Source organism: Schistocerca gregaria, chromosome 2 (assembly GCF_023897955.1).
Source record: "Schistocerca gregaria isolate iqSchGreg1 chromosome 2, iqSchGreg1.2, whole genome shotgun sequence".
Classification (NCBI taxonomy): domain Eukaryota; kingdom Metazoa; phylum Arthropoda; class Insecta; order Orthoptera; family Acrididae; genus Schistocerca; species Schistocerca gregaria.
The window spans coordinates 349,653,783-349,671,543 of NC_064921.1; the positions used below are offsets into that span (position 1 = coordinate 349,653,783).

At 35.9% G+C, this 17,761-nt stretch overlaps 1 protein-coding gene across 1 annotated transcript in view; it reads left to right on the plus strand.

Annotated features, from left to right (window-relative positions):
* LOC126336151 (venom allergen 5-like) overlaps window positions 1-17,761 on the plus strand; it is a 364,266-nt gene that overhangs the window by 213,549 nt on the left and 132,956 nt on the right. The window contains exon 5 of the mRNA XM_049999644.1: window positions 6,609-6,768. Within this exon, the coding sequence (XP_049855601.1) occupies window positions 6,609-6,768 (160 nt within the window). The remainder of the gene's footprint in view (window positions 1-6,608; window positions 6,769-17,761) is intronic.

Sequence of the window (17,761 nt, forward strand, 5' to 3'; positions counted from 1 at the left end):
GATAGAAACAAGTCCATTTGTAACAGAAAATCATTAATACCACTGGAGGGGGGACGGTAAATTGTAGCTACAATTAGATTTAGATCTGTAAGCTTTATGGCTGCACATTCAAAGATCTTATCTGTTTCTATTTCCTTTAGAGTGGGAATTGGCCTATATTCAATGTGTTGTTTGATGAAGATGGCAACCCCACCATGTCCATCATTTGATCTGGAGTAGTGTTCACACAATTTGAAGTTGGGTAGTGAGATTAGCTTAACCACATCAGTGCATAGCCAGTGCTCTGCTAGGCATACTACTGAGATATCACTGAGTTCACTGGTCAGCAAAATGCTTAAGTCATCAGTTTTGTTGCTCAAGGATTGGACATTGTGATAATAGATTTTCAGGTCTGAGTGGGGTTTACTCAGGGGGCTTGAAGTCATATTTACTGTGTCACTGACCTTTAATTTAAATTGTGCTGTATTCCAGATATTTTTACTTCTGAGCAGTTGTGCTGGTTCTGTTGGTCGTCCTGGGCAGGGGACTCATCTTCCAGGTGGGCCTGAAAAGTATCTACATGCACTTCACACTGTTGAGGCATCACATTGACGTTTTGGAGGGATGTCTCGATAATGTTCACCATCACATTATTGATCCTTTCAGGTTCCTGACCTTTTTGAGGCGTCAAGGGGTTTGTGTTTCGTCTCTGTGACTTCATGACCCATTTGTCTAGTGTAGTTTGCACAGTATGGCCACTATTACTCTTTTTATTTCCCATCTTGTTTGTCTTCATCCAATTGCTTATTAGTGTCTGTTTATGGTTTCTGACTTTTGGCTTCTTATTGTCCCCCATAGTTGTCAGAAAGGCCAGTCTACTGCAGATAATCTCCGTGCCACATTTGTTTAGGTGTAAGCCATGTGTTGTGAAGTGGTTTCTGGCTAGTCTCTCTATTTCAAAGTTCATAGCAATTCTTTTTTGTATGCATGTTTAGCTAAATTCAGAGCCTGTATCAGGTGGAGTTTTGCAGTATTAATATTACTATTTAAATTTTGAACATCATATCTCCTGGGTATAGGATGGATAATGATATTCATTTTGTGACTTAGAGCGAGTACTGGTTCCAATGGTTCTACCATATGTTTCAACATTAGATCGAGAGGTTTGTCTATGTCGTTAGAACTCACTATTACAATCAAAGCATCACATGTACCGAAGCTTCTTGTCAAAATTTCTGTGTTTTTTATCACTTCTTTTAGTGGGGCACCAGGTTTTACTATGCTTTTTACCTGGTATGAGGGCCCTAGTTTGTCTTGCAGTATTTGAGCACAGTCTCTTCCATTACTGTCACTTAATATTAGTACTTTCATTTTTTCCGAGGTTTTGTTGCTATGTAACATTCTGGAATTTCTTTTGTTTTTGTCCTGCACATATATTGGTGCTTGAGAGATTATGCTCATCGGCGGATTACTCATACACTTTGTGGTGGATTGTTCACTTTGGGTTAATTTTTGCATAAGATATTCAATAGATGAGTTTCTGGATTTAGTAAACTCGTATGATGGAAGACCATCTATCTAAAAATATATGCAATCTCAGATCTTAGACTGTGTCACAAGCTGTAAATATTTGAATGTCAGATATGAATACTATGTCACAAACTGTAGATTCCTTAATCTAAGTATGGCAATAACAATTTTTTATGTATAGTCCATATATGTAACTCTGTTCTCTCAACTAAATTTAGAAAAAGTTGTGTAGATAAAAGTGCCATCCAATAATATGTAACCCTAGTAAGTAAGGCTCTGAGTTATACAAAAGACTGGAACAAAAAAAACTTTTTTTGTAATCAGTTGATGTTGGATCAAAATAAATAAATAAATTGTAATTTCTGTAACTTAAAAATAGAACAATTTATAGTTTCAGTGCCTATTATTGTGAGAATATATAAAGGACCAATTTCCAGTCCCAAGACAGTCAGTCCATGGCCGATTTTCAGATGGGATATATATATTGGTTAGACTAACAACAATGCATCAACTTAAAAGAGAAATAAGTGTAACACAAATAAGCCATGTGTTAGAACAATTAATGACAATGTCACATTTAAAGTATTTGAAAAATAGTGTCACACATATCATATTATTCTGCAAGAATTGTGGACTATGTGGTTAGGTTTTTACTGCTAATAGATAATCAGTAACAAACTATTGTATCAGTATGCTGAAGTTGCCTGCAATCTATTAATGAGGCTTTTCAACATTCACCAATAGTGAACTGACCATTTAATTGTGTAACATTGGGAGAATGGGGGGGGGGGAGAGTTATGAACAGTGAAAGTAAACAACTGTGAAACGCAGTTGTGCACCTGTCAGCCACATCATTTACAGTATTCAGTGTTGAACTTCCATCCCACATTTTTCCACCAGTATAACAAAGCAGTACGTCAACACTGAGAGCTATCAATGAAGAAATAAATAAGGCAAACATCACACCTCTTAGGTACTGGTTTCTTCTATGGCTTGCAGCCACTCTAAAATGTATAACTCATTGAAATGCATATCAGTATTTCACATTTCGGTGGGATGCTTCATGTTTTCTAGGTAAGTAGTATCCCATGCTTGGTGAGTATTTACCTTCTACATTTGTGTGATCTTCCATATCATACATAAATGATAGGAAGGGGAACACACACACAAATGGATTTAACTTTTACAAGCTTCCTCTGGCAGAAGAGTTGAGGGGGAGAAAAGAGGGATGAAGGAAAAGGACTGTAGCAGTTTAGGGAAGGAGATAGAGTTCAGAAAGTCACCCAGAACCCCGGCCCAGGGAAGACTTATCAGACAGGGTGAGAAAGGCAGACTGATTGTTATGGACTGAACCAGACGAGATTTGAAAACCTTAGAGGTTAAAGGTGGAAGTAATAGTAATATGCAAGACAGAGATTACTACTAAAACATTGTGCATAAGTTAATAAGAGTGAAAGGCTAAGTGCATTGTATGTAACCTTTTCCTTCCCCTTCAACTCTTCTGCCAGAAGAAGGAACCACTGGCTCTGAAAGCTTGTAAAAGCTAAATTCTTTTGTGTGTGTGTTTTCCCCTACTGCAACTTAAATGCCACTTAGCGAGTAGATTTTTTATCTATCCATTCACATTATATTATCAATAATTGATTATTTACATTGTTATTAATGATAGAAAGAATTAATTATTTTTGTCAGTTGTCTGGTTTTATCAATAAATGGAAAAAATGTTTATCTTTGTGGTTTCCTAAGCATTACTGTAGCACTCTATACCTTAGGATTAATTTAATAATTTCATAGGAAATGTAATGTTTTACTGATGTTATTTTACTGACTATATTTTTCCAAGATTAAAAACGCAACTAGTTCAGATCTGTGTCTGTATATACAAATTTCACAAAATCAGGACAATAGCTTCTACATCACTCAGTATTTACCTTTAAATAATTCTGTCATTATACAAGGTGTATAAAAAAAATCATTCAAATTGGCACATCTGTATTTCTGAAACTGATAAAAATATACAATATTTTTTTTTTATGAACAGGAAACACAAGAAGTTTTCTTCACATACCTTTTCATAGATCTTCAATATGCTCTCCTTGAGATGAACGGTATATGTCAATGTGCTATTCAAATTGTCCCACACTGCAGTGAGCATGTCTTGAGTTATAGCTTCCACAGCTGCCGTTATGCGATGTCTCAAGTCATCATTGTTGTTGGTGATGGGGGCACAGAAACAGACTTTTATAAACCCCCACAAGAAATTATCACATACAGTCAGGTCTGGTGGCCTTGGAGGCAAGTAATGTAAGGTTGAATCATTAGGTTCAGTGTGACAAATCCATCATTCAGTAATCCTTTGATTTAAAAATTCCCGTGTTTCCAGATGCCATTGTGGCAGTGCCCCATCCCGTTGCTTAAATGAAGTCATTTGAATTAGTTTTCAACTGTGGGAGAAGAAAGTTTTCAAGCATATCAAGATATGACCTTCCCGTAATAGTGTTCTTGGCAAAGAGAATTGCAGCATACACATTTTCCCATGAAACTGCGCAAATCACTTTAAATTTTGGAGAGTCCCTCTAATTTTGTACAACTTCATGTGGCTGTTCCATACTCCATATTCTCACATTATGACAGTTCACCTTTCCATTTAAAAGGAATGTTTCCTCATCACTAGACATTGAGTATGGAAAAAAACTGTCATCCTCCATCTTGCCAAGAATGAAATTACAAAACTCCATGCATTGTTGTTTGTCACCTTCATGAAGAGCTTTCAGTAGCTGAATTTTGTATGGTTTCATGTGTAAATGTCACCAAAACACATGTCAGATGGACACTGGGGACATGCTGAGCTGTGAAGCTATGGCGGATGTGTTCAACACCTGTGTCAGACACTTGGAGATGGCTTGGCGGTTTGCCTTCACGCAAATGACCTGTTTCTGGAAATTGTTCATGCCATCATCTAATGCTCTGTGCTGTAGGAGGAGCCACACCATACCTAGTATGAAAGACATGCTGAACCGTTATTACTGATCCGCATTGTGCAAAACATAGAACACAAAATGCTTTCTGTTGTCCCAACACCATTTTTATTTGGACTAAAGTGGGCAAACACTGTTGCTACCTAGAGGGAATCATATAAAACTCGAGAGTTTGCTCTTTCCAACAGTATTTTGTTCACATACATATCTCAAATAACATAATAGTTATGATTTTTCTTAAATTGGATAATTATTTTTGATACACCCTGTATATTTCAGCATAAATAGTCCAAAAATGCATATATACGTATGTTACATTGCAGTATATGCAACTAGAACACATTTTTATTAATCTTAGGATTTTTGCTACTTATGCACTTGAAGCATATACCTATCTGTAGTTTGCATGATGTTTTAACTTCAACATTGACTAAAGGAGTATAATATTGCAACAAGTTAATGAAAAGCATGGTACATTTCAATCAGATTAAAGCAACATGAATAAATATTTACATTATTATTCTTATCATTACATGAAATCAGACACTGATGTACGAGGGTAAGTCAATTATTAGCCACAAAATAGTTTAAAATTTTATTGTAATCAAATAGGAAACTTACAAGAACATCATTTTTGACATAGTCTCCTTGCATTTCAATGCACTTGGTCTATTGTTGTACAAGCTTCCTGATGCCTTCATAAAAGAAGTTTCTTGGTTGGGTTGCAAGCCAGGAATGCATCACTTCTTTCATTGCTTCATCTGAGGCAAATCAGCAGCCCCTTAATGCCTGTTTGATTGCACCAAACAAGTGATAGTCAGAAGGGGTGAGATTGGGACTATATAGGGGATGATTCAGTCCTTCAAATTTGAGTTTTTGGAGTGTTTCAGCAGTGTGGGCAGCAGTATGCAGATGGGTATTGTAATGCAACAACACAACACCTTTTAACAGCAATCCTCAGCATTTGCTTCAAATTGCAGGCTTTAGCCTAGCAGTAAGCACCTCACTGTAATGTACACTGTTTATTGTTGTGCCACTTTCCCCATAATGTTCCAGTACTGGATCTTGTGCATCCCAAAAAACCGTAAGCATCAGTTTTCCTGTGGAGGGTTGGGTCTTGAATTTTTTCTTGCACAGCCAATTAGGATGTTTCCATTCCATACTCTGCAGCTTACTCTCTGGCTCATAAAGATGGATCCATGTTTTGTCACCAGTAATGATCCTGTCTAAGAAGTTGTTCCCTTCTGCCACTTACTCGCTGGCTCATAATGATGGATCCACATTTTGTCACCAGCAGTTGTCCCCTTTGTTACCATAGAGATCCAAATATTTTTTGCAGATGTACACCTGCATTTGTTTATGCAACTGTGAGAGTTGTTTTGGGACCCATCTTGCACAAACTTTATGAAACCCAAATCTGTTGTGGAAGATTTCATAGGCAGAACCATGACTAATATGCAGATGATGTGCCACTTTGTCAATAGTTAATCATCTGTCTAAGAGAATCATTTCACATGAGCACTCAATGGTTTCTTCATTTGTGGTGGTAAACAGTCATCTGACTCCTTCAGCATGCGTAATGCTTGTACAATCATTTCAGAATTTTTCAATCCATTCGTAGACTCTCTGTTATGGTAAAACATTGTTTCTGTACTGTACCAAAAGTCTTTGATGAATTTTGGCCCCTGATATGCCTTCTCTGGCCAAAACAAATAGATCATTGAACGTTGCTCTTCTTTGGTGCAAATGACAGCAGAGTAGCCATGATTAACAGCACGGCAGCAATAAGGAAACTAACCTAGCAGCTTGAAAATTGCAAAGATATAACAACAAATAAACAAAGCATGCATTATCAGTGTAAAATGACAGTACTAACAAAGTAAACAAAAATATAGCTAAATTGCAGATAATAGTTGACTTACCCTCGTAATTTGATACAGAGTGTAACTTAAACAGAGAATAATTTTGCAGGATAAGTGCCACAGTTTCTGTGTTTCTTTTTTTAACCATACTTTGGGTGATTGCCTCATTAGAAGAGCCTCTGCTTTTTATATTTTTAGTTTTTTGTTTCCAAGCATTGAGTTACTTTATTGATCTTCTACTAATACAAATACTTTTCAGGTTATTACTATGTAAATCAGTTAGTGACAGTCCATGTAAACTTAACAATACTCCGTAAAGCTCAATGGACACATATTGATTTAGTATGGATGACAACAATGCATCAAATTTGGTTGGGACAGGTAGCAAATATTTCAAGTGAAATTATTGAATCGTACAGGTAAATAAAATGTGGTAATACAAAAGTTGTGAAATGAATATGTTCTGATATTTATATAATTTTTATACAATGGAAAATTTAGGTTTATTATAATTAGCATATAGTTATTCGTTTGTTTTTTGCTATGTTGATGCTAAATAATTTAAGAGTATAGGTAAAAACTCATTAAATGGTGTAGCTCTTGAGTTGTTAATAGGCACATAAACAAGACTGAAACTGTGTACTGCAGTTCAAATAAGGGTTCATCGAAAAGTTAGCAAATTTTTCAGGCTTTTATATGAGCCTTTGATGACTTAATACCTCCAGTATTTGGTGAGTCATTATCTTTACTCCTAAATTATTAAATTTTGACGTAACTCTCCATATCACACTATAAGATTTAATTTTCTAATTTCAGGATTATCATATCTATCTTCCGTTTCTATTCAAAATTAAAGCACAAACTCAATCCAAACATGTTGAAAAATTAACAATTGCAATAGGATTCTTAGTCATTTGAATTTTAAAGGGTGTTGAATTTTGAGATTCAGGGACTTTTGAAAGGAAAATCTCAGTGAAGGAAAGAAGAAATTGCTCCTAGCATTAAATTAGGTGAGAAATGTGGTACAGCAAATGAAAGGAATTAAAAGTGGGATAACAGCATTGATATATTACAGAGTACTTGTGATAATGAACTATGTGTGATTAATCAGTTAAAAGTAAGCCCTACAATCAAATGAGATAAATAACAAATGATACCTATAAGATTAGAACTTTGCTCAAAGAAAATAACTCAATGAAAATTGAGGAAAAAATACAACATGCTAACACCAATGAAATAATATTTAAAGATAAAGCAGATTAGATTAGAGATTAGATTAATACTTGTTCCATAGATCATGAATACGACACTTCGTAATGATGTGGAACGTGTCAGGTTAATGAAAGATGTCTGTACAAGATATTACATTACACAAAATATTGCATGACACTAATGCTTAAGTTAGTTTTTTTCCCTCCCTTAATTTATATCTAAAAATTCAGCCAATGAGTAGAAGGAGTTGTCATCTAGAAATTCTTTTAATTTATTTTTAAATGTTGGTTGACTATCTGTCAGGCTTTTGATGCTATTTGGTAGGTGACCAAAGACTTTTGTGGCAGCATAATTTACCCCCTTCTGTGCCAAAGTCAGTTTTAACCATGGATAGTGAAGATCATCCTTTCTCCTGGTGTTATAGCTATGCACACTGCTATTACTTTTGAACTGGGCTGGATTATTAACAACAAATTTCATAAGTGAGTATATATACTATGAGGTTACTGTGAGGATCCCTAGATCCTTAAATAGATGTCTGCAAGATGACTGTGGGTGGGCTCCAGCAATTATTCTGATTACACGTTTTTGAGCAATGAATACTTTTCTACTCAACGATGAATTACCCCAGAATATGATACCATACGAAAGCAGTGAATGAAAGTAGGCATAGTAAGCTAATTTACTGAGATTCTTATCACCAAAATTTGCAATAACCCTAATAGCATACGTAGCCAAACTCAGACGTTTCAGCAGACCATCAATGTGTTGCTTCCAGTTTAACCTCTCATCAATGGACACACCTAAAAATTTTGAAAATTCTACCTTAGCTACAGACTTCTGTTCAAAGTCTATATTTATTACTGGAGTTGTGCCATTTACTGTACGGAACTGTATATACTGTGGTTTATCAAAATTTAAAGAGAGTCCGTTTGCTGAGAACCACTTAATAATTTTGTGAAAAACATCATTTACAATTACATCACTTAGTTCTTGGTTTTTGGATGTTATTACTATACTTGTATCATCAGCAAAAAGAACTAACTTTGCATCCTCATCAATATGGAATGGTAAGTCATTAATGTATATCAAGAACAGTAAAGGACCTAAATGAAACAGCAGAAAAGGCCTTATGAAGGATGTAAATATAAACAGAAAAGAATTAAAAGTGGAGAACAGTAGAGATAATAAAGCAGTAAGAGAACTACTGAAGCAAACTCTTGCTTATTTTATGCTTGTAATACTAGTGATTAATGACTGAAGTATGTTAAAGTAATTAGTGTGAAGTGACAATATTACGAAAAGGAAAGTTGCTACTCACCATATAGCAGAGATGCTGAGTCGCAGATACAGTCTTTTATTGTGACTATCTGTGACTCAGCATCTCCAATATATAGCAACTTTCCTTTTCTAATATTGTTACATTCCATCCTGGATTTTCCATGTTTTATAAGTGTGAAGTGAAGTCCCTATTTATCAGTTTTTATGAATTTCTTTCATTTTCCTCATCCAAGAAACAAGAACTATAGATATCAATCTGTACTGTGCTGCGTACATTCTGCAGTGTAATCTACAACTTGAGGGACTGAATCAGGCTCCCAGACTTTAAAAGTACTGTATTTATATTCATAATGTCTGTGTTTAAATTTAGATATTCCAGAAGAATAATAGAAAGATTTCTTCAACAAAGGAAAGTCTGATGTTTTCCTTCTTTCTTGTTATATCTAGCCTCTTGCTCTAATACAAGTTATTATATATAAAAGGACTGTTAAACTATAACCTTCTAGTATTGTTTAATGTTCAGTGGGCTGGTCCGTGAGAAAAATCATGAATCAGATTAACTATCATTAATCTTGTGACATTATGAGCAGATAACTAGATTGCTGCAGGGCGGTCTAAAGCAGACAGGATGGTGGTAGGACAGTATGTATGTTTGTCACCATGGCCAGCTGCCCACTGGGCTGTGGGCTGCTGAAGTGAGATGGACAGACTGGTAAGCGCAGGTACAGGGGTGACTAGCAAGCAACAAGGAGCAGCAGTCCTCAAGATTTTCCTGTGTGTAAAAAAGTGTGTAAGAGTCTGGCAGTTGTCATTGTGGGATGAGTTAAGATAGAGTAGCCCCTGGTGATGTGAGGTATTGACATTATATTTAATATTACTGGAAATCTGTAAAATGTCTTGCAGACATGCTAGGAGAAAAACCAATGGCAACTTTGAAATCTCAGCTATGGGACAGGCTCATTGAAATTTACACAGATTTTGAAAATGGTTAATAAGTTATTAACATATTATTGGTATTATTTATAAAAGCTGTAAAACTCTACCATTGTTCCTTTTACAATTGTGATACACCCAACAAACAAATTAACAGATCAGTTTTCTAATTAAACTAATATACAAAAGTTATTAGCAATTTAGTTAATTTTGTGTAAATAATGCCACACAGATACATGACTCAATGTCTGTTTACTTGTATTCATGAGCTATAAATTATATGTGTTTGTGTTTTGACTGGAGTGTTGGATATGGCAAACATACGTTTAAGGTGTACCAGGTGTACAAGTATGAAATGAACGTTTTTTGTGAAAATGAAACACTAATTTTGAATTGAAAAGTAAAAGTATTTTATTCAAAGTACTGACCATTGCTTTCTATACATTTTGGCCACCTTTCTGACAATTTGTGGACACCACACCAATAGAAATGTTCGTCTTTTGAAACAAACCAATCTGACACCCAATTTTCGACTTCTTCGTAGGAATTGAAGTGTTCCTCGGCCAATGTGTGTCCCATTGATGAAAACAAATGGTAGTCAGAAGGGGCAAAGTCTGGTGAATACGACAGGTGGGGTAGCAGCTCCCTGCCAAGTGTTTTGATTGTATCCTGAACCAGTTTTGCTTTGTGTGCAGGTGCATTGTCGTGTAAAAAAATTACTTTGCCATGTCTTTTGGCCCATTCTGGTCTTTTTTCGATCAATGCATAGTTCAAATTGATCATTTGTTGTCTGTAGCATTTAGTATTCACAGTTTCACCAGGTTTTAGAAGCTCATGATACACCACATCTTTCTGATCCCACCAAACACAGAGCATTGTCTTCTTGCCGAATCAATCTGGTTTTGCAGCCGATGTTGATGGTTGTCCCAGATTAACTGACGATTTTCCCCATTCAAGATTCTTAAAATAAATCCATTTTTCATCACCAGTAACAATTCCATGCAAAATTGATTTTCTTTCATGTCTCTGAAGCAAAATTTGACAAATGCTTTTTCAGTTTTCCATCTGTCTTTCATTCAATTGATGTGGCACCCATTTTCCACACTTTTGGATCTTTCCCATAGCTTTCAAACGGTCAGAAATTGTTTGTTGTGCAACATTTAGCATTGCTGCCATTTTCTTCTGACTCAAAGTATCATCTTCATCCAATATTGCTTGCAATTTGGCGTCTTCGAACTTTTTTGGTGATCTTCCACGTTCTTCATTTCTTACATCAAAATCATTATTTCTGAACCATTGAAAGCATCTTTTGCATGTTGCTTCTGATAGAGCATGATCATGATATGCCTTGACAAGCATTTGATGCGACTCTGCGGCACTTTTTTTCAAATGAAAACAAAAAATTAATGCTTTTTGCAAATCATCACTTTCTTGTACTAAATTCAACATTGTTAACACGATGAAAACATATGATGATGATTGTTCCATGACTTGATGTCAAATCAACCAAACAAAAAAATAATTAAGGCTCATTCACGACAAATGTTCCCTATCGACACATTTGTATCTTAACGCTCATGTCATACCGGTACACCTGGTATGTTAAATTATTGAAATAATCCATAAATGTTTTATTAAGAGGTTGCAAATTGACAGCAAAGATTTACCATTTGTTATATCATATGTATTTACATGAAACTGCTGTAAAAATTCTGAATGCTGGTCGGGATGAAAGTATCTACATTGAGTCAAGTAGCAGCACAGCATAGGGTCTTTCACTGCAGTCTTTCATTTCCAGCCATTCATCTTGTGTCTTTCATCTTCACTCTGTCATGAGGAGTATGTTGTGGTAAAGTTCTGGGTGTCACTGTGCCACAAATGTTTACTCTGTGATAGCAGTACTTAGAGTTAGAATCTGTAAAGTCATTTCAGTGAATGACTAGCTTCAACATACACAAACTTTAATATTACTTTAAATATACTTGGCAGTGGTGACCTTTTAGGAGTTTAGCTGTGCTTAAAATATTTGTATTGGATGAAAAGGAACATAACAGTATTGTGGCCTATTGTGTTCAGATCTGCTGAGGATAATAGTGAAAGGTCATACTAATGAATATCAAGAAGTCATTATAGCTTTTTGCAAGTTAATGTGCTAAAGTTTGTAATTATTTAGTGCATACTGATGTTTGAAAATCCTCTGTCTGCAAGAAGTGATTAAAACTTTGCACTGCTGGATCAAATATTGACCAATGATTCATTTGGTTTTAAGTAGATGAGGCCACCATTCACATATGTTGTCCACATCTGAATTATTTATCTAAAGCTGTTTGCAAACAACCTGGTTTTGATAAATTTATTCTCCTTTGGGATTTTATTTAACATTTTTATCCTTACTTCAATTATTTATTAATATTTATTTCACTAATTTGTCTCATTACTGTTATTATATTTTGTATGCACATTATTGTGTTGAATGTTTGGGCTTTAGAGTGACTGTGTATGGCCAACTCCTACTGATTACAGTGAGCCACACTAAATCCTACAGGCTGTACATTGCCTATATTTCATTTGTACCTTCTATTGCATTCTGGTTATTTATCAAAAAGAAACACATGGCGTGTGAGAGTAAGTCCCATAGGTGAAATCATAATTGGGTTGGCTCATTCAGAATAGGACTGCATTTGCCATTCTAAGTGTGAATTATTTCAGGATTATTTGTCCCAGTAGATGTTCCAAACCTCAGTAGTGAGCATTTAGCTTGGAATCTTGTGAGTTTCTTTATTGTGCAACAGTGGCAACAGCAGCAGGAGCAGTAACAGTATATTTAGTGCAAATGTTATAACTGATAGCGCATGTTAGTAACAGAAGCAGCAGCAAGCAGTAGCAGTGAACTATAGCTTCATGGCACATCACCAGCACAGCGGTCCACATTGGCAGTGTCATCGAGCAGTAGAGGCAGCATCTTCAAAGCAGAATCACTGAGCAACAGAGACAGTGTCTTCACATAGTATCACACACGGCCAATGGCAGCCCACATGGTGTGCAGCACAGAATCAGCAGTCTCTTGTGAATTCTGTGACATTTAGCTTGAAACCAAATACTTGAATGAGAGCAATCAATTCTGTAGATTTTATGGATTCATTTATTTTGCTGATGTTAAAATCAGCAGCTAAGAAAAGTATTATTATAGAATTCACAAGATAAAGTAAACAAACTGCAACCTGTGTAAATAACATTCTCAGAACTTAATTATCTGATGATGTAAACAAATTTCACATTGATTTAGGTTTTTCTGATCATCCTGCACTATTTTTGGAGCTACCAAAAAGAAATAAACCAGCCATTAGAGAGACTTCCATCAAATGATGCTTCAGTAAGGAAAGTGGAAACTTGTTTTATGGTGGCTTAAAGAAGTAAACTGGTCAGTGGATAATTGTACTACAAGTTCTAAAAATTATGTCAGATTTCTTGAGGGTTCTTTGTATGCTTTTAACAAAATGTTTCCCCCACAGTCTACCATAAAAATATGACAAACAAACTGAAATAAATAACTGCTGGCATGAAAGTTCAACAACCAGAAAAAACAGTTACTCAATGAACTTAAAAGTGATACAAATGTAGATTTTATGAACCATGTAAAAAGGTATAAAACTGTATTTAGGAGGGTGGTAAAGGCAGCAAAAGAAATGACACACAAAAAATTAATGATACAAATAAGTCAAAGGCAGTATGGTGAGTCATAGAATCTAAAATTGGTGTAGTAGCGAACAGTCCACAAATTACCAAAATTAAGGTAGGTAACAAACCCATTTTAAATTCCTCAGAAATATCAGAATATTTCAATGAATTTTCCATAAATGTATCAAAATCAGTTGTTGAGTAAGTGGTTACCTAGTGAATGGTCAAATATTTTGTTTCAATCAGGATAGCAGGCAAGTTATAACTCAATTTGAATGAATTATAGCTATTATGATGTAAAAACTAGTATTCTTCCTTAAAAATAATAATTAAACTTGATGGAATGAAATACCCACTAGAGTAATTAAAACAGTTTCTGGTGTAATAACAGTATCCCTATCTGAAATAATAAATCAGTCATTTGAAGAAGGATGCTTTCCAGATACTCTAAAGTATGCAGAAGTAAAATCATTATTAAAGAAAGGCTCAAAGGAAGATGTAGAAAACTACTGACTAGTAAGTCTTCTCCCAATATTTTCAACAGTATTCAAAAAAGTTGTTTCAATCCAGATTCAATATTTCATGACAAAATCTAGTATCATCACATTAAATCACTTCAGCTTCCTGAGTGTGGCTATGCCAGCAACAAATTTGTTAAGAGAATTCACTTATCTCTCGATAAAAACAAAAAAATAATAGGCATTTTTTTGTGACTTTACACAGTATAAACCATTCTCTACTGTTACATAAACGGTAATGCTTTGAAATGGTTCCAAGGAAGTAGTTTTATTTATTTATTTATTTCATGTTCCATAGATCCATATGGAAACATATCCCTGGATATAGAATGAGTCAAGTTTTTTTACAGATTATTGTTTTGTGCACAGATACATTGATCTTGTCATTAGATTAAAGAAACTGTGAAGTTTAGCATATACCCTTACATATTAGTTAAGATACAGGACATCTGAAAGAATATAGTCATACATAAATTTGGGTATTGTTCTTAAGTTATACAGGCATCATATACAGACATACATAATTTGGGTATTGTATTAAGTATTGGGTATTGTATTACAGAGTATGATTAATCATTTGTAGAGGTCACACAGTAAGGTTTAAGCACAAACAAGAGATTCTATGCATTTTTGCTAAGAAATTCATCAATACTGTAACAAGATTCATCTAAAAGGAACTGCTTCAGATTTTCTTTAAACTTTGGCATGTTTCCATCCAGTTCTTTAATGTGTGGTGGGAGGGCATTAAAAATTTTGGTGACACAGTATAAAACCTCCTTCTGGACCATGCTTTTCATTTTTAGCTCATAATGGATATCCAGTTTCCTTTGGGTGTTATAATTGTGGTATGAGCTATTGATTTTGAATAAGTTGCTATTTTTTGAAACAAAGCACATCAGGGAAAAAATATATTGGGCAGGTGTTGTAAGGATTTGTAGAGCTCTAAACAGATCCCTGCACAAGTGCCTAGGATGTACTCCACACATAGTTCTTATTGCTCGCTTCTGTGCATGGAACACTTTTTTTGCTATTGGTTGATTTCTCCAAAATATTATGCCTTAGGCCATAAGTTGGTGAAAATAGCCAAGCTGCAAAGGGAGCGAGGGGGGAGTGGTGGTGGTGGTGGGGGGGGGGGGGGGGGGGGGGGGGGAGTCCATGGAGCCCAAGCCCCTCCTATCATCTAAATGAAATGACATATGACCTAGTTGCTGTATGGTGAAATTTTGATTTTCAATGATGTGACTAAAAAAGAATATTCACTGGCAGTAGCCAACAAGATCAATGACCAAGTTAAATTCTTAAATTATTAATATATCACAGCACTATCAGCTGTTGGCCGATTGTCCATCCATACTTTAACTAAGACCAATTACTGGCCATTGTTGGCCTTACTTGAGCTCAGTTGTTGCTTTGTTAATCAGTTCAGTTCTTAATTGCAGCTGAGTTTAATGTAAGTGCTATCATTTATGGATTTTGTTCTGTGAGCTATTGTGATTGTTCCTAATTACAGGTAAATTTGTAACAAGAAAGGAAAGGAAAACCAATTTCAATTCATTCACTAGCATTAGGCCTAATACAGAGTGTCACTGTCACATCACAGAACCATCATGACTAGGTGTATTCACACTGCCTGTCACATAATGGTGCACCAAGTCGGTTCAAGTCACTTGATCCCAGGTTGCACTGCTGTCCTCAACTGTTCTTTTTATGGGAAGCGCAATCTTTGCAAGATGATTTTCAACTGTTTTTACGTGAAAAGGGCTCATATACAACATGGTACTTATATATGTGGATGCTGGAGTCCACATTTGTACGAAAATGGCATTTATTGGGCTCAAATGGTATGTATATTGCAGGCACAGCATGTATTTCAGAAGGGAGACATAAGTGCAAAAAACACAAAATGAGTGTGGGTCCAAAAACATGTCATTACATGGTACAGAAGACTCAAAGCATCAGTTCTTTCATTTGTAACATCCAATTTCACCAAGTATTACTAAAAGGAACACAGCGTTATGAGCCATCATGACACCCCGTGAAAATTTGGTTTATTTCAAGGTTAACTTTAGTTGCTAGTTCAATTCAAATGTTGGGCAGTAGTTTTACTGTATCTCTCTCAATAGCTTTCCCTTCAGGTTACCCATGGAGTTCAAAAAAGTGCTAAATACTTTGAGAACTGATAGTAGTCATCAAAGTATGAAAAATAAGGCCAATAAACATAGGTCGATAAATGCAACTTTCTGAGATAAATCCAATAAATTTGGGTCCAGAAGTGCATAGCTTCTGCAGAAATCATGTGTTTACAGGAGGTGTTCAACATGGTGTCCATTCATGACAATGCTCCCCTCTGTCCTCCAGCATAAGGAATTATGCACCCTTTGAAGTATACCCAGTTGTTGTTTTTCCTTCTGGCACACATTGAACACATGATCCTGTAGTGCTCACACATTGCTGATTGGCATGGTGTATGCCAATTCCTTAAAATGTCCCCATAACCAAAAGTCTAGGGGACTGAGGTTTGGGGAATGAGCAGGCCAAAGTGTGGGGCCCTCCTAACCAATCCAGCAGTCCTTGAATGTCTGCATCAGATGTTCATGGACACTGTGAAGAAAGTGTGCTGATGCACCATCACACAAGAACCACATTTGTATTCATTGCTGCAATCACACAGCATCCAGTAAGGCAGGTAAAACATTAATGAGAAAGTCGAGGTAATTTGCCCCAGTTAACCTTTGTGGTATCACATATGGTCCTGTTAATTTATCACCAAGTACATCTGCAAATACATTGATTGATAATCAGTGTTGATGCCCCCCTTCCTGAATTTCTTGGGGATTTACATCTGCTCAAACATGTCAGTAATGGAAATTCACAACACCATCTCTTGTGAACCCTGCCTCAACAGTAAATAATGTCTTGGATGTGAATAGTGGATCCGCAGCATGCTTCTTCAACAGCCATTGACAGAACCGTCATCATCCATGGTGGTCCTGTGAACTTAGAGTTTGAATGTGCTGTAGATGATATGGGTACAGCAATTGTGTATTAAGTGCTCCCCAGATAAGAGTGTAAGACATGCCTTCTGCGGGTCCCAGGGGTTTCTTCCACCAAACATAGCACATGCTCCTCCATGTCAGGTGTGCAGACTGGGTGGGGTCCTCCACTGTCAGTCTTCCAAGGTGCAAGTGTACCTGTGCTCCTCAGACACTAGAAAAGTCTGATGAGCACTTTATCTGAGGGCACTCTGTGCTGTGGATATTATTCATGGCAGAGGGCATGGGCTCACAGGCTATGTCCATTTGCTAAATCACAGCAGAATATCATACCTGCCATTTCACTTGTCAAGTAGTGGCTTCCATTGCTAACAAGTCTTTAAAGAGAAAAAATGTAAATGTACTACCCCATTTGTATGCACAAACAGCAAAATAACAGTAAACACATAAGTGTATCTGCATTTGGAAGAAAGTAAAACAACTTGCTACATACCCAGAGTTGATAGTACTGTACAATAACGCACACAAACATGATGAAAACTAATGACTCAAACTAATGATTGACTGCAGTCCACCTAATAGTAGGTAGAGTACTGTGAGTAAGATATCACAATACTATGGTGACACATTTGATGGACTGCCAATGCAATGACTATGCTAATATCTTCAACCAAGCATCACAAGGCCTTCCTATAAGCATGTGTTTATCTTGGAAACTATGCATTTCTGGACCCATGTTTGTTGGACTTATTTTTCTTGTTATGATGAGTACTACCATTTCTCAAAGTATTCAACAC